We start from the raw sequence: 19,871 nt of genomic DNA, 5'->3' as shown, positions 1-19,871 counted from the left end.
ACGGTGAAAAACACTAAATAAATTACTTTTTCTCTCTTAACAACATGTGGACAGGGTGGGTTCTTCCTTGGCTCGGGTATGAGGTAGAATGAAACAGCATTTTTTACATAAGATAACTTTTATTGAATGATTCATACAGTGGTTTCCTTACTGGATTGTTCTGGCTGGGAGAGCAGCAGCTGTGTCGTTTGTGAAGCCTTCTGCTTGTGTGAGCGGCAGCGTCTGATTACGCGTGGCAGTGTGTATCTCGTGTCGCTGTTTTGCCCAGTTGACTGGAGACGCGCATCGTGAGGTGGCCCATTTAAGTATTGAGAACGAAGTCGTGAATCGGATGGTGATACCTTGGATGTGGCGTCCCAGTGCTTCTCTTCTCTATGCGGCCGCGTGTGTTGTGCATCGGCCAGCAGAGAGGCGCGGCGGGGAAAGGCCAGTGCCCTGGACTCGAACAACGGACTCCAGCTTGCCAGTCTTCGGCTGTCAGATCTTCATCACCAGCCCACAGGTGACTGCTGATGTGAGGCCGTCTCCTTCCTGTCCTCACGAGTCACCTGGGTACGTAAAAATCAGTCTTCAAATACCTTCTAACTTCTGTCTTCTGGCGGTGAGGCTGCTGCTTGTTATTCCATTACTTGGTGCTTCTGTGTACAATGTAGTCTCTTCCTGCATGACGGTCTTCAGCACCGACTGAACTGTACTGGAACTGAAAACTACTGTCGGGCCCACTGCGTCTCGCGCATTTATTTACTTCAGTTCACTGGAGGTGAACGACTTCACGGTCATTGCCTCTCCTGTCACGGTGAAAAAGCTTCTCGAAGAATCTTCTTAACGTCGGTCATTGGCTCTTGGGATGTAGGCGAGGGCCTTTGATCACATGTGACAATTAAGAAACACGTGAGCCGGTCATTGCCTCTTCTGTCACGTTGAAAAGCTTCTCGAAGAATCTTAACGTCGGTCATTGGCTCGTGGAAAGTAGGCGAGGGCCTTTGATCACATGTGACAATTGAGAAACATGTGAGCCAGTCGGGTGATGCCCTGGCGGCTGAATCGACAGCTTCCGCTTATGTGGGGAGGGCGATGGCTTCTCCTGAACGTGCTGACTTGCAAGCACCGGCCGTTGCCACTGCTGCTCTGCCCGCTGTTTGCCAGTGTGTAACTCTTCTAAACTAACTCCACTAATTTATTTACCTATCTTAAGTACCACTCAACAATTGCTTATTGCCAGCAGATTCACAACTATTCTGGCATTGTGGTTTTAAGTCCCTTGTGGCACAAAGCATAAACTATATGCCAAACAATATAGCAGTGTTGTGGTGGCTTAGAAATGTAAATTCATTCTCGGTGGTAGTACCACGTTGATTGGCAGTAGATGTGGTGGTGCGAGCTCCATGAATTCTGCTAAATGCACTTGCAACTTTGCATAATTGCTCTAACAAAGCATACAAACAACTTTACTACAAGAGAGGGCAGGCAAGGTTAACAGGTCAAGTACATGCAGATGAACTTCGAGGATACAGTACCAACAGGTAGGTCTGTGTTACTACTAAGTTAAGCTCCCACTTCTCGTACGGGCAGTGGGTTCCTCAGTATGTTGTTGATTAGTGTTTGGCATTTATTTTCTCTATATATAAATCTATGTACCTTGTTCTGATTGGCACCCTGATTTAGGCTTTCCTAATTTATTTCAGGCAACTGCGGGGATGGCTACTTCATCAAGTCCCATCCTCAAAAAGAAACTTATGCACGGTACTGTATTCTGTGTGTGTGTATTTTGAGCTATTTAGTTTCATTGATAATTACTATATTATAGTGAAATGATGCTTTGATGAGTAAATAAATTATCTTCATGAACCCCTGAAAAATACAAAATAATTCAGGAACATTCTCCCACCATTAGTACTCATTAGGATGAGCCTGCAAGACAAAAAAGTGTCTTCTAACCCTCGCCACAACACATTTAACTGACCTCAAATACCCCTCAATAGTATTTGTACATGCACAGTCTCATAATTTTAAACTATACTATGCAATTAACTACAAGGTAGTTGTAAGCCCTCCATCCCAACCCTTCAATGTGAAGCAAATCCACCTGACATGTTCCTACACCGTCTCTCAAACACAGAGCCCTACATCATGTCCTCCCCCCCCCCCCCCAACAGGACCACTACATTTAATTAATTACCCACACACACACACACATACACACACCAACAAAATGAAAACTAATCAACCAGAGTACACTCAGTAACACCTGTGTTGAGCATAGCACACTCCACCAAAGACTCTCGATAAATCTCATCTAGATAACATCACTAATACGCTTAAACTGAACTTCGATTTCTCAAACTAAGTATCATGCCCGATGGACCTCATAACACAAAAACTGATTCATATTTACAGCAACTGCACGAACACTAGTATCAAATGACATTCAGTTATTTAGTTGGCTGACACGACCATAGTAACTTTGCAAAAAAGGTAAGAGGAAAAATGGAACTCAGCTCCACAAGATTTATTTGTTGCTTTAATTGTCAATGGGCAAAACATAATGAAACATATTCTTAGAAGAGACATCAAAGGTGAAATTATTGATATAGAAGTCACCAGAGAATAGGATTTTTAAAAAAAGGTATTATCATAAACTATGCAACGACTTTAACCTCAAGTTAATGTTCACAACTTCTAAAAAATTTGCAAGAGAACAGAAAACATGGAGTGCCAAATCCACATTTAGGGGAATTTCAGATTGATCATATAACCAACTCATTTCACAACATCGAAAGAATTAAATAAAATTCTCCCACAGTACAGGAAATTATCACCAAAACATAAACCCTTAAGAATTGGTACAGAACAGCTGAATGCTAAGAAAAAGATTTTCAAGAAAAACTTTATATATTATAATCATAAGGTTCCAATGAAATTCAATGGGGTAATTGAAGCAAACTACACGAATGACCCACGTTTCTTACTTTACAAGGACTTCCAGGGAAGATGAAAACTGAAGGCTGGCCTTAAATAATCATGATAACTGTAGGATGCTGTCAAGATACTTTCAGAAACTTTTATACTGTGAAGAACTGAAGGAAAAATTCCCAAAACTTTTCCACAACATAAAACTGAAGACTCCCAACAGTCAAATTTTGGAGGAAATTCAACAAATTATTGAAGAACTAAAAACCAACAAAGCCCTAGGGAATTACAACATGTAGCAGAAATGTGGAAAAATTCAGATGACTGAACTGTTAAGTGGCTACAAAAGGGAATTGGAAACATCTGAGAGACTTACCAGGAGATTTGAAAAACAGTGCATATTCATACATTAAACAAAAAGTGGGCCAAAACAGAGGCCAAGAAAAATATTCACTACTAGTCCTCAGCTCTGACCAGTTAATAGCTGCTGTGGCATCACATCTGGTGCATATTTTCACAGTTTCATTTTTATTTGGTAAAGCCAATCAATGAGCAATGAGAAAACCTCATTGTAGTGACAGACCGGTTGCAAGTTCTCGATGCCAACAAGTGAAAGCTAAAAATTTGGTTGTTGTGGCAAACTGATCTGTAGCTTAGCCTGTTTGAAAAACTCACCACTGATATCACGTTATAAATGCCAAGTTGCTGCATGTTTCCCACATCACTCGTCAGAGCTGAAAAGCTGAATATAACTCTTTAACCCAAAATATATGTAGACAATTACTGAGGGATATCACTCCTCCTGGTGATGTATAAAACTATCTTTGCAAAATAGGTTAGACAATCCAATGGCAGAACAATTAGGGAATACTATGGGAGAGGAAGATTGTGTGTCAAACAAGAATTCAACTTAAAACTCTTAATCAGGTGTAAGAAACTTCAAGCCACAATCAGGTGCAAGAACTTCTTTACGTACATCCTTCCTTGATTTTAAAGATGCCTATGATTCCAACAATATATACATACACTATTTCTAGAAGAATTTGGAGATGACAATATAACCGTGGCAATCATTAAGCAAACTTTGACTAGTGAAATTTACTAAGTTAAATTTGTTATGGAAATATCGAAACATTTCAAAATTAAAATAGGCATGAGGGATGAATTGTTGTTGTTGTTGTTGTTGTTGTTGTGGTCTTCAGTCCTGAGACTGGTTTGATGCAGCTCTCCATGCTACTCTATCCTGTGCAAGCTTCTTCATCTCCCAGTAACTACTGCAACCTACATCCTTCTGAATCTGCTTACTGTCTCCATTATTATTCATTTGTGTTTTAAAGAAAGTAGTATGAGTATGGATAAAAAGAACAGAAGAAGTGGGAATAAACAATGTTGAAAATCGGAATAAAGGGAGAGAACCTTGAAATTGACTTGTTTTGCTACTGACTTAGCAATCATAGCAGGAAGTTGTGGAAAAAGCTGGATTACAAATTTCATTTGAAAAACTGTATACATGACCAACGTTAAAGACTATGCACTGGGATCAAGATATGGAAAAATTAAGAAACTTTCACTATTTAAATACTTCAGAGAAATAATTCAGCCAAATGCTCTGGACAAAGCATCTAACTCAAACAGAGCCAAAAAATGGAATTAGCATTTCACTTCAAAAATAAGATGTACCATAAAAATATTAATACATTAATGCAAACTGAAGCATCACAATGCGACGAGTAACCCAGAAAAATGGGTGCCTTCATGCCTCTGAATGTCTCACCATAAACACAGCCAAATAGTTTAATAATTTGGAGAAGAAATAGCAAATAATTTGAAAAATTTGGGGCACAAAGTATGAACATGGGATTTTAACATTAAGAATTAACAAGGAAGTGTACGAAAAAACTGAAAATTGATACAATGAGAAAGTGAAGGGCTGCATTTTATAACCAATTAAAAAGAATGGATAACAAGGGGTTGACAACAAAACAAATTTCATAGGTTATGGAAGTTAAGAAAGATCTATAACAGTTGAGAAAAACAGTCAAATACATAGAAAACATACAAGAATCCGAGGGTTAAAACTCAAAAGAGAGATGGGAACGTTTTCGAAATATAGAAGAGAGCAACAAAGATCAAGAATGTAGGCGTACTGGAAAAGAATATGATGTAGCGTAAATACAACAACAACAACAATGGGATAACTAGTAAAGCCACAATATTTAACACTTGACGACGAGGATATACTTCCAAAAACATACTGAGAGTTAATTTTACATAGCGGAATACATGATTTCGGGATAGTTATATAACAACTATGATATTATAACAAAATTTTCTCAATCGTGCTGACAAATAAATTGTCAAGAATCTGAATCTCAGCAGCTGCTCTATGATGCCCCTCTTCCATTATGAGCCAACCAAAACCTCGAGTATCTAACCGCAAACCAAATTCTGTAACTACGCAGCACATTTTGAGCCAAATTGCAGCTTTGTACTAAAACTGATATTAGTATACCAACAAGGCACTAACACAAATCGGGAACTTGAAACCAAAAGTTACAGATTCCCGGAAATAGTGAAGAGGAAATGTAGTTGTTACTAAAAATCGAAAGGATAGTAGCTGCGCAACACAGTGATAAATATTGCCGACAGAAACTTGGGTGAATTAGATGACTGGACTTCTTATCCGTTAAACAACTGATAGTCTCAAGTCAAATGAAATCGGAGATTTAAAAGAAATAGCAGTAAGTTACAAGAAGCTTCGTTACTTTTTGGTATACAATCATTTATAACATTTTCGAATATCTGACCTGCTGTCACATTCTCTTCTGGATCTCCAGTTGAAAGCACACTCTCTGATCCAGTAAGTGTTTTATCTCCATCATTTTCTGTCACGTCTTGCGAGTTACCTAACATAAAAATTACAATCGCTCGTTCAACTTGTTTCTGTTTGTGAATCCATCCACTGCACATTCCACTTTCTTCATCAATACTCACCCGTATTACTCATTCTTCAGCACAAATTAAACGACTTGTAGCCTCCAGTACCAGGAGCAGCACGTAGGCCTCAAACACAGTAAACGAAAACTTTATTTGCTACTTTGTTTACAAATGCTTGTGCTATCATCCAACGATTATTACAGCAGTTAACTGACGACATGTAAACAGATAAAACCATACATGAAACTTCTGTGAGTTTCAGTTCAAGAAGCCAAAGATCACTGCTGCATGAAGTTTATTAATGACCGAAGGAAACTTCATAATGGACATTCTTGATCAATTTTATGTGATAATTGCTGACTTGCGAAACAACATTTATTCGCTACCGAAAATCCTACAAACAAACCCCTAAGAGAATGAAACTTCCTGGCAGATTAAAATTGTGTGCCGGACCAAGACTCGAACTCGGGACCTTTGCCTTCCGCGGGCAAATGCTCTACCATCTGAGCTACCCAAGGACAACTCACGACCCAGAATCTTTTTCACTTCACACACCTTGTTTCTTTCGTGGAAGAACACTCAATGCTAAAGATCCAAGTCTTCATGGGACGTCTGGAATTTGTCATAAAAACAAAGCAAAGGAATAACTTAACGTTTAATGAGAAACAAAAGTACAAAAAAATCAATAAAAGGCCAATACACACTGGCCGTCACATCACGTCCCGTCATATTCCGTCAAAACATTCTGTAATGCGTTTCAAATGGTGGTATCCTCACTGGTAGACCCGCCACATCACGTCACAGCACCATCTAAGTTTCTCGGGGATAAAATTTTGAAAGCTAGCTTCATATGCCCCGTCGATCCGTGATCCCCAAGTTCATTTTCTCCCAATACACAGCCATGTGCACATCTCCATATTTCACTTCATCGTAAGTAATGTCTTTGATATCAGTTGTCTGTCTTTCGTTATTTTTGTTGTTTGTTATAAATTTTTTCGTTTCATTATTTCCTTTGATAAAATTTATAATTTTATTATGAATGACAAAGGATTAATTGCAGAAGCGAAGCAGCAGTCGCAACTGTACGACACGAGCCTACTAACTTACTTGCCCCCTGCTACATTTATAAAGTGGGTTTTAATTCATACCAGTAACGTATTTAAAACTTTATAACAACAGGATTGTAATATGGCTGCAACTTGAAGTGAACTATGGGCAGAGTCAGTTTGCTTAGTAAGTGGAATTTATTTGTATGTTGTCAGGCATCTGTAATGTTTCATAAAGAAAAAGACTGAAACGTTCAGACACTGCCACATGTCAAAATGCTTTTTTTATGAAGCATTCATCAAGTAATGTATTAGAGTTATTTTGTGTCATGCTTTTTTACTGTCAAGAAGCTCTCTGAATTGTGTATGAAACAGTTTTATCACCATGTGTGATCAGTATTTATGTGGTTTCACTAGCTAAACCCAGTACAGATAAGGCGCTTGAACCATTAACCTTGAGTGAACGCAACTGTGTATAAAGTGCACCTACCACAAATACAATTGTCTTGCACTGTTGCATTGTCGTTTCGAAATTGTAAACCGATATCTACGCCTTCATTACTGGCTCAGTTAACACAGTAATTAGCTTGGCGTCATACATCCAAATAAGCCACTATAATATAAAATAAACAGCATACTGCATCTACATCTACGTCTACATCCATACTCCGAAAGCCACCTGTCGGTGTGTGGCGGAGGGTACGCTGAGTACCTCTATCAGTTCTCCCTTCTATTCCAGTCTCGTATTGTTCGTGGAAAGAAGGATTGTCGGTATGCTTCTGTGTGGGCTCTAATCTCTCTGATTTTATCCTCATAGTCTCTTCGCGAGATATACGCAGGAGGGAGCAATATACTGCTTGACTCTTCGGTGAAGGTATGTTCTCGAAACTTTAACAAAAGCCTGTACCGAGCTACTGAGCGTCTCTCCTGCAGAGTCTTCCACTGGAGTTTATCTATCATATCCATAATGCTTTTGCGATTACTAAATGATCCTGTAACGAAGTGCGCTGTTCTCCATTGGATCTTCTCTAACTCTTCTATCAACCCTATCTGGTACGGATCCCACACTGCTGAGCAGTATTCAAGCAGTGGGCGAACAAGCGTACTGTAACCTACTTTCTTTGTTTTGCATTTCCTTAGGATACTTGCAATGAATCTCAGTCTGGCATCTGCTTTACCGACGATCAAATTTATATGATCATTCCATTTTAAATCACTCCTAATGCGTACTCCCAGATAATTTATGGAATTAACTGTTTCCAGTTGCTGACCTGCTATTTTGTAGCTAAATGATAAGGGAACTATCTTTCTATGTATTCGCAGCACATTACACTTGTCTACATTGAGATTCAATTGCCATTCCCTGCACCATTCGTCAATTCGCTGCAGATCCTCCTGCATTTCAGTACAATTTTCCATTGATACAACCTTTCGATACACCACAGCATCATCCGCAAAAGGCCTCAGTCAACTTCTGATGTCACCCACAAGGTCATTTATGTATATTGTGAATAGCAACGGTCCTATGACACTCCCCTGTGGCACACCTGAAATCACTCTTACTTCGGAAGACTTCTGTCCATTGAGAATGACATGCTGCGTTCTGTTATGTAGGAACTCTTCAATCCAATCACACAATAGGTCTGATAGTCCATATGCTGTTACTTTGTTCATTAAACGACTGTGGGGAATTGTATCGAACGCCTTGCGGCAGTCAAGAAATACGGCATCTACCTGTGAACCCGTGTCTATGGCTCTCTGAGTCTCGTGGACGAATAGCGCGAGCTGGGTTTCAGACGACCGTCTTTTTCGAAACCCATGCTGATTCCTACAGAGTAGATTTCTAGTCTCCAGAAAAGTCATTATATTCGAACATAATACGTGTTCCAAAATTCTACAACTGATCGACGTTAGAGATATAGGTCTATAGTTCTGCACATCTGTTGGATGTCCCTTCTTGAAAACGGGGATGACCTGTGCCCTTTTCCAATCCTTTGGAACGCTACACTCTTCTAGAGACCTACGGTACACCACTGCAAGAAGAGGGGCAAGTTCCTTAGCGTACTCTGTGTAAAATCGAACTGGTATCCTATCAGGTCCAGCAGCCTTTCCTCTTTTGAGCGATTTTAATTGTTTCTCTATCCCTCTGTCGTCAATTTCGGTATCTACCATTTTGTCATCTGTGTGACAATCTAGAGAAGGAACTACAGTGCAGTCTTCCTCTGTGAAACAGCTTTGGAAAAAGACATTTAGTATTTCGACATTTAGTCTGTCATCCTCTGTTTCAGTACCATTTTGGTCACAGAGTGTCTGGACATTATGTTTTGATCCACCTACCGCTTTGTCATAAGACCAAAATTTCTTAGGATTTTCTGCCAAGTCAGTACATAGAACTTTACTTTCGAATTCATTGAACGCCACTCGCATAGCCCTCCTCACACTACATTTTGCTTCGCGTAATTTTTGTTTGTCTGCAAGGCTTTGGCTATGTTTATGTTTGCTGTGAAGTTCCCTTTGCTTCCGCAGCAGTTTCCTAACTCGGTTGTTGTACCATGGTGGCTCTTTTCCATCTCTTACGATCTTGCTTGGCACATACTCATCTAACTCATGGTTTTGAACTTTGTCCACTGATCCTCAACACTATATGTACTTGAGACAAAACTTTTGTGTTGAGCCGTCAGGTACTCTGTAATCTGCTTTTTGTCACTTTTGCTAAACAGAAAAATCTTCCTACCTTTTTTAATATTTCTATTTACGGCTGAAATCATCGATGCACTAACCGCTTTATGATCGCTGATTCCCTGTTCTGCGTTAACTGTTTCAAATAGGTCGGGTCTGTTTGTCACCAGAAGGTCTAATGTGTTATCGCCACGAGTCGGTTCTCTGTTTAACTGCTCAAGGTAGTTTTCAGATAAAACACTTAAAAAAAATTCACTGGATTCTTTGTCCCTGCAACCCGTTATGAACGTTTGAGTCTCCCAGTCTATATCCGGCAAATTAAAATCTCCACCCAGAACTATAACATGGTGGGGAAATCTACTCGAAATGTAATCCAAATTATCCTTCAGGTGCTCAGCCACAACAGCTGTTGAGCCAGGGGGCCTATAGAGACATCCAATTACCATGTCTGACCCTGCTTTAACCATGACCTTCACCCAAATTATTTCACATTTCGGATCTCCATCAATTTCCTTCGATACTATAGCACTTCTTATCGCTATAAACACGCCTCCCCCTTCACTGTCCAGCCTGCCTCTGCGGTATACATTCCAATCTGAGTTTGGGGTTTCATTACTGTTTACGTCTGGTTTCAGCCAACTTTCTGTCCGTAGTACTATATGGACGTTGTGACCGTTTATTAATGAGAGCAGTTCTGGGACCTTTCTATAGACGCTCCTGCAGTTTACTATTAGCACATTAATATTGTTATTCCCTGTAGCATTTTGCCTACTCCTACATTGCCGCGTCTCAGGAGGCGTCTTGTCAGGCCTAGGGAGGGAATTCTCTAACCCAAAAAAACCCACATGTGCATTCCACACGTACTCCGCTACCCTTGTGGTCGCTTCTGGCGTGTAGTGCACGCCTGACCTATTCAGGGGGACCCTGCATTTCTCCACCCGATAGCGGAGGTCGAGAAATTTGCACCCCAGATCTCCGCATAATCGTCTAGCCTCTGGTTTAAGCCTTCCACTTGTCTCCAAACCAGAGGAGCGCGATCGGTTCTGGGAACAATACTACAAATAGTTAGCTCTGATTCCACCCCGTGAGCAAGGCTTTCCGCCTTCACCAATTCCGCCAACCGCCTGTACGAACTGAAGATGACCTCTGAACCCAGACGGCAGGAGTCATTGGTGCCGACATGAGCAACAATTTGCAGTCGGGTGCACCCAGTGCTCTCTATCGCCGCTGGCAGGGCCTTTTCCACATCTTGGATGAGACCCCCTGGCAAGCAGACAGAGTGAACACTGGCCTTCTTCCCCGACCTTTCCACTATTTCCCTAAGGGGCTCCATCACCCGCCTAACGTTGGAGCTCCCAATAACTAATAAACCCCTCCCCCCGTGTGCCTGCTCGGACCTTGCTGAAGGAGCGGCCACATGTCCACTCACAGGCAGAGCAGGCGATGCCACACGGCCAGCCTCCACATTGATCCTCCACCTCGTGCGCCGTGAATGCCGCTGAACCCGCCACTCCCCTTGGGGAGAGGGTGGCCCAACCGCCCCCGGTACCCGCGAACATGTCTCGACAGCAGGGACAGTGGGTGAAGCATGTAACACCTGGGGTGTACCATGCGACACACCAGACTTCCCACTGCCGCTACACTCCTAGGCAGCAGCCTGATGACGGTTGATCGCGGCCATCAACACGTTCAACTGATCGCGAACAGTGGCCAGCTCCACCTGTGTCCGAACACAGCAGTCACACATCCTATCCATCCTAAGAAATCAATTTACTGTAGAGAGTTAACCAACTTTTAATTAGACTGCTAATTCACTAAAGGCGGCTGATAGTTGACTAAACTGTGGTTACTAGACACTTCTTGTAGAAAACAATGAAAATAGCACTACCTGTCTCTGGACTGTATTCAAAACAAACACTAGCACTACTGGCACTGTGGCTGACTAAAGGGACTCTCTCTGACTGTATTCAAAACAAACACGAAATCTATGGAACACTATTACTAGCACTCGACAATTAAAGCTTCCTAAAAGCAAAAACACACGGAAGAAGAAGTGACAAGTAAGAAAAATACAGTAAGGTAACTCGCTGCACAGCAGACGTGACACAGACGGCAGTTACGACGACACTGACACTACTGGCACTATGGCTGACTAAAGGGAGTCTCTCTGACTGTATTCAAAACAAACATGAACTCTATGGAACACTATTACTAGCGCTCGACAATTAAAGCTTCCTAAAAGCAAAAACACACGGGAGAAGAAGTGACAATTAAGAAAAATACAGTTAATACTTAAATTAAGGTAGCTCGCTGCACAGCAGACGTGGCACAGATGGCAGTTACGACGACTACGTGACCCGAGCAAGAAAAGCAGTGCAATCCCACAGTGAGGCAGTTGTCTACGAAATAATCAGTGATCACACAAGCAGTTGGGATCTGAAGTAACTGCGCAGTTTATTGCTTCGACTGTACCATACCTGTGGGATAACAATTGTATGTGCCAACAGAGTGATATAATGAATGTTTATTTTAATATTACTTAATTAAACAGAACTGTAACTCATATAATGTAAGTTTATTGTGTCGTTGTTGAATCAAATTGAGATTAAACTGTGATATTGCTCATAATGTTTACCTTGGTAACATAAAGACAGCTATTCTTTATAAGTGTATGAAGCATGCTGCATGCTTGTTCCTGTTACGAAAAACAGCACAAACTCTCGAGGGTTAAAAGCCAAATGCAAGACAAAAAGAAAACTTATAACTCTTTATAACTCTTGAAGGGAAAAGTGTTGAGGGAAATACAACTTCTACACAAAAATTTGCACTGGACTGGAAACTAAACTTTTCTTTAAAAAATTCATGGGATGTGATGGTAGCTCATAAAACTGTGTATCTTTTATTAACTTTGGGTGCAATTTATGTAAAAATGAAAAACCTGGTGCTTCAACTTTCTAAAATATCTATAAAGTGCAAATTCCTCTTCCTTGAACTCCTTGTATAGTGTGTGAAATTCCCCTTCTGTCCATGTAATGACATTTTTCGGACCCATACTTTTTTAGGGTTGTTTATGCAATTCTGCCTTCCTTCTCTAATATACAAGCTATCCCTGCAAGCTGCAGACCATTTGAGACCAGTGTCATTTTCGTGTAAATGCGGACTCCAGCATCTATGTATATACGCTACCGTGTTGTGTATGTGCACTTCACGTGTAAAAACAGTTGAAAACCATCTTGCGAAGATCGCAATTCCCGGAAAAAGACGGCTAAGGACAGCCATGCAAGTAAAGATCACATGACTGGAATTGACTTGTAATGCTATGGCATGATGGACAGTGTTAATACACTCTGATGTGACAGTGCCATATATGGGATGGTTCTGTGAGGGTCAGTATGAACTGGCCTGTGATAGGAATGAGCACAGGGAAAATGGTTAACTTTCGTTGATAGACAGTCATGACGTATTTTCCCTAAGCAACCTCACCATCTTGAGAAACCTTCATGATGATGTGACCTGACATGACGTGACAGCCTATGTGAATGCCGCCATTTGAAACATTTGGTGGTAACTACATATTATGATGGAACCTGTGACAGAATTGTGTACAGTGAACATAGTCTTGACGGTAGGCCTATCTGCTCGAAAATACATGACAGTACAAGAAATATTTGTAGTGCAGTGAAAACCAGTAACGCAAATAAATTTCAGTTGTGCTAACCACCACCTGGGGAATCATGTCACATAGTTGAAAGCATATGTGGGACACTGATGGATATGGAAGTCATTGATGTACTCTTAGAGTTCCAACCCAAACACTACCTAGGAAATCGCAGCAGATTCCGGAAAAAACGCTGTTCATTGTTATTTCAGCAACCAACCACAGTGTATAATGTACTGCTTGTCAGGCACTCCTTACTTCCTTTTTCAATAAGTCTATTTTACTAATCTCTCTAATTCCCAATTCTTATTTTTTGTAGAAAGTTATTTCTTGGTAGAAAATAATCTTGTGAGTTTCATGCAAATTTTTTTTCCCTGTAAATGTAAGTTAAATTTATTTGTTACTCCATGGTCAATAGAGATGTTTATGGAGTTAATATTAAGATTGTTTTTTGATGTTTAAAACTGATTGATAAATGTGCTCACATAGTGTAGCCAAAATATCAAGTCCTTTGAACATTTCTTTACAACAAGCTCAATTACTATTATTCGTTCTATTCTTATAGCTCTTTCCTACAATTTGAAAACAGTGGTCACATTTTGTAAATTTGTTTCCCAGAATATATTTCCATTGATTGTGCATATGAATAGCACGTAACTAAAAAACACTGGTTATTACAGGCAGCAGTATCTTTTCAGAAAGTAGGAAGAAAGCAGGTGTTGACATGTGAAAATTACTGAACTATCAATCTAATAAGTCCCGGCTGCAAAATACTAACACGAATTCTTTACAGACGAATGGAAAAACTGGTAGATGCCGACCTCATGGAAGATCAGTTTGGATTCCATAGAAATGTTGGAAAACGTGGGGCAATACTGACCCTATGACTTATCTTAGAAGATAGATTAAGGAAAGGCAAACATACGTTTCTAGCATTTGTAGACTTGGAGAAAGCTTTTGACAATGTTGACTGGAATACTCTCTTTCAAATTCTGAAGGTGGCAAGGGGAAGAAACAGGGAGCGAAAGGCTATTTAGAATTTGTACAGAAACCAGATGGCAGTTATAAGAGTTGAGAGGTATGAAAGGGAAGGAGTGGTTGGGAAGGAAATGAGACAAGTTTGTGACCTATCCACGATGTTATTCAATCTGTATATTGAGCACGCAGTAAAGGAAACAAAAGAAAAATTCGGAGTAGGTATCAAAATCCATGGAGAAGAAATGAAAACTTTGCAGTTTGCCGATGACATAATTATGTCAAAGACAACAAAGGACACGGAAGAGGATCTGATCGGAATGGACAGTGTCTTCAAAGGAGTATATAAGAGGAACATTAACAAAAATAAAACGAGGATAATGGAATGTAGTCGAATTATATCAGGTGATGCTGAGGGAATTAGATTAGCAAATGAGACACTTAATGTAGTAGATGAGTTTTACTATTTGGGGAGCAAAATAACTGATGATAGTTGATGTAGAGAGGATATAAAATGTAGAATAGCAATGGCAAGGAAGAGAAATATGTTAACATTGAGTATAGACTTAAGTGTCAGGAAGTTTTAACTGCAAGTATTTGTATGGAGTGTAGCCATGTATGGAAGCGAAACTTGGATGATAAATAGTTTGGACAAGAGGAGAATAGAAGCTTTCGAAATTTAGTTCTACAGAAGAATGCTGAAGATTAGATCATGGAACTAATGTGGAGATACTGAAAAGAATTGGGGAGAAGAGGAATTTGTTGCATAACTTGACTAGAAGAAGGGATCGGTTGGTAGGACATGTTCTGAGGCATCAAGGGATCACATATCTAGTAATGGATGGCAGTGTGGAGTATAAAAATCATAGAGGAAGACCAAGAGATGAATACACTAAGCAGATAGAAGGATGTAGGTTGCAGTAATTACTTGGAGATGAAAAAGCTTGCACTGGCTAGAGTAGTATGGAGAGATGCAAAAACTAGACTCTGGAAACAATCTCTTCAGAAAATCGTTTCTCCTTATTGAAATTTAGGTATGTATGACAATAGTGCAATGTTACCAGTTTTTCTGGTCATTGACCAGTTTCCTCTATATCACATTAATTTTTATGATTAGTAGGTAAACTTAAGTCTTGTGAATTCAATAATTGTATTATAATAGTGTATTTTGCATTTTTTTCTTCAAAAGCAGTGTTTATTGTCAGTATTTGTCATACATTAATGCAGAGTTCCACATTCTTAGACGACTTTATTACCAAGCATGACCTTCACAGAACTTTGAAAAACATAGTTACCTTTATGAAATTTGTAAATTTTATACCATGCTGTTTTCTCGTTATTTACACAAACAAATTTCTTGTATGTCTTAGCATCATTTCCTAAAGGGAATTTGCAATCCTTATTGCATTAGGCCCATATTACACACTAGAAGGTTTTTAATGGAGATCTTACAAGCACTTTAAGTAAGACAGCTTTCTTCAAAGATCTTTCGAAAAAGTTAGAGCATCTTTGTAATATCACATTGTCAATTGACAATTTTTGTCAATGATATTGATAGGGTGAGGGCGCTTCAGTATATTGAAGATTTGACAAACTAGTATTGTCAATAAATACAGAATGTGTGCAGGCTCCTTAACAGTTCGCCATTGTATACTTGACACTAGGTTAATCAAGGAATATTATTCTAACCTCCTTGATTACAGTACAACTTCTGTAACGACTCAAACGTATATCTGATGTGTAGCTACCATGACTGAATAATTTCAGAATATGAGGAGTATGAGATTCTCCCTAAAGCAAAACAAGCAGTTTACAAAAACAGTAACAAGCGATTAGAATCATTCTAGTAAGTCCCTGATTCTTTAAAGAGTCGAATTCCTGTGTATAATACAGCTTCAAACTGCTAATTATTTTACAAATAAGTAAATGAGTTAAATATTTGACGTCAAGGATGTAAGTGAAAAGAAGTTAGAAAATACTCGACATAATGTTTAAAATTTGTTAGAAGTCATTAAATGTTTTCATTACCAAACATTATATGAGTGTGGTCTGGGTAACTTGTTCTCAATTTTAATAAAAGCTAGCTTTTCACACATTTCAATCTTTATTACATTATATCTCTCAAATTATATGTCCTACAATAATATAATTTTGTAGGTACATTCCATGGTATATGTAGACCAGCTGAAAAATGCTCCTGTTGGAGCACAAACAGGTGAATATGCTCCTTTTAAAATGACTGAAAAGTAGGGAACCAGTTGCCACATACATTGTTCTGCCTTTCTCACTAAAAATTTCGGTTGCAAACATATTCATGCTCTTTTAAGACAGATCATTCTCAATCATTTTATCTAGTCTCTCTTTGTAGTAAAGCCTTCCTATTCAGCATCTCCCTCTCACTATCTCTCTCCCACTGCCAGTATATACGTTTTTCCCACACTATCTCCTTTTTCTCCCATTTGCACATTCACCAGTGTGTCGCTCCCACAGTCCCTATCTACATCCTTTTCTCTTGCTCTTCCTTACCACTACTTCCTTCTCTGTCACTTTCACTCTCTCGGTGTCCCACTGGCACAGCCTTTGTCCTATCTTTTTTCTCTTCCACAGCCACTATCCATTTCTTTCTCACTTACACTTCGTTGTCTTGCTCTTCAGTCACCAGTGTCTCCTCTCCACGCATTTCCTTGGGGATAGTTTGCTCGTGGTTTTGAACCCTTTGAAAACTTTAAGACATGGGTGTGGATGATGGGGGAAAGTGGGCTAATTTTTTCGTGCTAAATTTCCCCAGTATCCTCGTCTCTCTCTCATTTTCACTGCCTACTCACTTTTTTTCTCCCACTGCTGCTATCTCCACCCATCTATATTTTTCTTTTACTGCCACTGACTCTCACTGACCATCACTATCTCTTCTCTCTTTGGCTCACGCTGCTATTGTCTTCATACAACTCTTTTTCTCTTCCACTTTTTCTTTCCTACCAGCAGTGTCTCCTCTCTCTCTTTCTATCCCACAGGCACTGTCTGCTCTCTCTACCACTGCCACTATCTCTCTGATACATTCTTTCAGCACAAAAAAGTGTGAATATGTTCATATGCTAAAATTTTTGATGATGAAGGGCATAACATGGTCTGAGTAAGTTGGATCCCCGCTTTTCCGTCAGTCTTTTAAAAAAGAGCATATTCGCCTTTTTTGTGCTCCAATGGGAGTATTTTTCAGATTTTTCCCTTATTTTCCTTGTTACAGCAAGGTATGTTGCTTACATAAATCTAATTCTGTAGGTCAGCAAAGTTTTGATAGTTTATTTATACACTTCAACACATTTACATACTTTGACATATACATAAAATTAATAAGTATGCATAATGTGATGGTAACAAAAAATCGTGCCCCATCCAATGCAAATTCACTTTACACTACATAAAAATGCTCAACACGTTTAGACTACACCTGCAGTATAACAAAAAATGTGGTGGCAACATCATATAAGGGGCAGGGCAAGACAGCATGTATGGGCGTGAAGTGCCCATCATACAGAGACAGTGTGTCATAAAGCTTTATTGATAAACGAGAGCTGACTAAAAACATAGTTTGGTGACATTAATACCCTTGTGATGACTGAAGAACCATTGCTACATGTTCACTACACCAGTTAAGACTAAATTTACGCCACCTCAGACCAGATATTATGTTCATATTATCTACTGTAAAATCCTTAAAATCAAATTATTCTAGTGTGTATGGTAACACATCAACAATGTTAATCATTGAGTGCTCATGTGTGTTGAGTTCTGTCTTATGTGTGTAATCAGTTCCTTATCAGTCTAACATTTCCAGACTGTCTAAAATATGTTAAAATTAGGCCTCTTTATGAGAAGGGGGATAAAGAAATAGCATCAAACTATCGACCAATTCCACTTTTTCAGGATTTTTCAAGCATCTTCTTAAGCATCTGGCTGCAAATAATATATTGTCCAAATCAGATTTTGGGTTATCTATGGATTCTGATATAGAGTAGGCTATTTACATGTACAGTGAGAATGTACTTTATTCATTAGATAGCAAGTTAGGGGAAACTAGCACTTTCTGTGATGTGTCAAGCACCTTTGACTGTGTGAATCACAACATTCTCTTAAGTAAATTAGAAATCATGGTTTCAAAGGCATCGCTGCAAAATGGTTCGAGTCTTACCTAACTAACAGGAAAAAATAGTGTCATTGCAAAATACCTGTGGATTAAGCCATCAGACTTCATCTTTTTGGGAATTAATTACATATAGTGTTCCTCTAGGTACCATCTTGGGTCCATTTCTTTTTCTACTGTACATTAATGACCTCTCATCTGTTATATTGCTAGATGCTAAGTTTGTTTGTTTGTAGATGATACAAACATTGCAATAAATAGCAAATCAAGTACACATTTGTAAATGGCTACTAATTAAATTTTCATTGAACTTAATAAATGGTTTAAAGCCAATTCATTGTCATTAAACTTTCAAAAGACCCACTATATGTAGTTCAAAGTCTGTAAGAGATTTTCTTCCAGCATGTGTATAACATGTGAAGACATGCAGATAGAAGAGATTGATGGTGTTAAATTTCTTGGATAACAAGCTGACAATAAATTCAGTTGGGGAGGGTGTACCATAGAATTCCTGAAGCACCTAAAAAAGTCGGTATTTGCAATGTGAATGATGCCAGATGTAGAAGATAAAAATATAAAAAGAACTTGTATACTTTGCATACTTTCACTCTATTATGTCATATGGGATCATATTCTGGAGTAACTCATCAAACCGAGCAAAAGTTTTTGGCATGAAGAAGAGTTTAATAAGAATCATTTGTGGTGTAAATTCAGGAATGCGGTATAGAAACCTGTTAAAGAAACTAGGTATTCTAACCACTGTTTCTAAGTGTATTTATTCCTTAATACTGCAGTAGCTGCACCATTTTTTGTAGCATTAGTAGTCACTATGAACTGTCTGCATCTACATAAACATAGATGTATTAGTAAAAATCAACAAAGTAATTGTGAATATATGATTGACTACATTTAAATTTTAATGGCAGCTTGGAATTGCACTTCTGAAACAGGAAGATAAGACAATGGGTGCAACAAATCTCTTCCCCTAGTGCAGCTGTCTAAGTTGTTAGTAGCATGAATTACTAAAGAACTGATATCTCTAACAGTCAACAAGGAATAAAATATAACCATAGGCCATCAGCAGGTGTGTCTTGTACATTTGTAAACGTCACATAAATTGTTACATATGTCTGCATTTCTTTTTGTCTTGTTAAAAGTGCTTATCATTTCTACTGTGCACATTTCTTCATCAACACTGTCATCATGGTGGAGCTCAAATATGAGGACAACAGTTTGACCATTCTTAGCAATATGTGATACACGAGTACAAGATTTTCTGATGACAAACATATATGAATTCTCTGGATGCTTACTTGACTTCACAAATTCAAGTCACAATTCCGTTCTGCAACAATTTATAAACAGAACAATTAACTAGCCTGTACCTAACAATAACTAATAGAAAGTAACTCTGCAGTAATAAGACACCCTAGACAATAAACTATGTGGCTTCCACTTTACTGTATATCCTAAATGCAACAATGCACATTATATGGAAAGCTGTTGCTCATATGAGACTGTTAATCCG

The 19,871-nt window shown here is 39.0% G+C and overlaps 1 protein-coding gene across 1 annotated transcript in view; it reads right to left on the bottom strand.

Annotated features, from left to right (window-relative positions):
- The window catches only part of LOC126162836 (protein phosphatase 1 regulatory subunit 7), an 80,800-nt gene extending 74,697 nt beyond the window's left edge, over nucleotides 1–6,103 (bottom strand). The window contains exons 1-2 of the mRNA XM_049919597.1: nucleotides 5,905–6,103; nucleotides 5,718–5,816 (exon numbers count right to left, since the gene is read on the bottom strand). Of these exons, the coding sequence (XP_049775554.1) occupies nucleotides 5,718–5,816; nucleotides 5,905–5,917 (112 nt within the window). The 5' untranslated portion in view covers nucleotides 5,918–6,103. The remainder of the gene's footprint in view (nucleotides 1–5,717; nucleotides 5,817–5,904) is intronic.
- Nucleotides 6,104–19,871: the final 13,768 nt, after the last annotated feature.

Source organism: Schistocerca cancellata, chromosome 2, assembly GCF_023864275.1.
Source record: "Schistocerca cancellata isolate TAMUIC-IGC-003103 chromosome 2, iqSchCanc2.1, whole genome shotgun sequence".
In the NCBI taxonomy this organism is placed as follows: Eukaryota; Metazoa; Arthropoda; class Insecta; order Orthoptera; family Acrididae; genus Schistocerca; species Schistocerca cancellata.
This window is presented reverse-complemented; position numbering and strand designations above follow the sequence as displayed.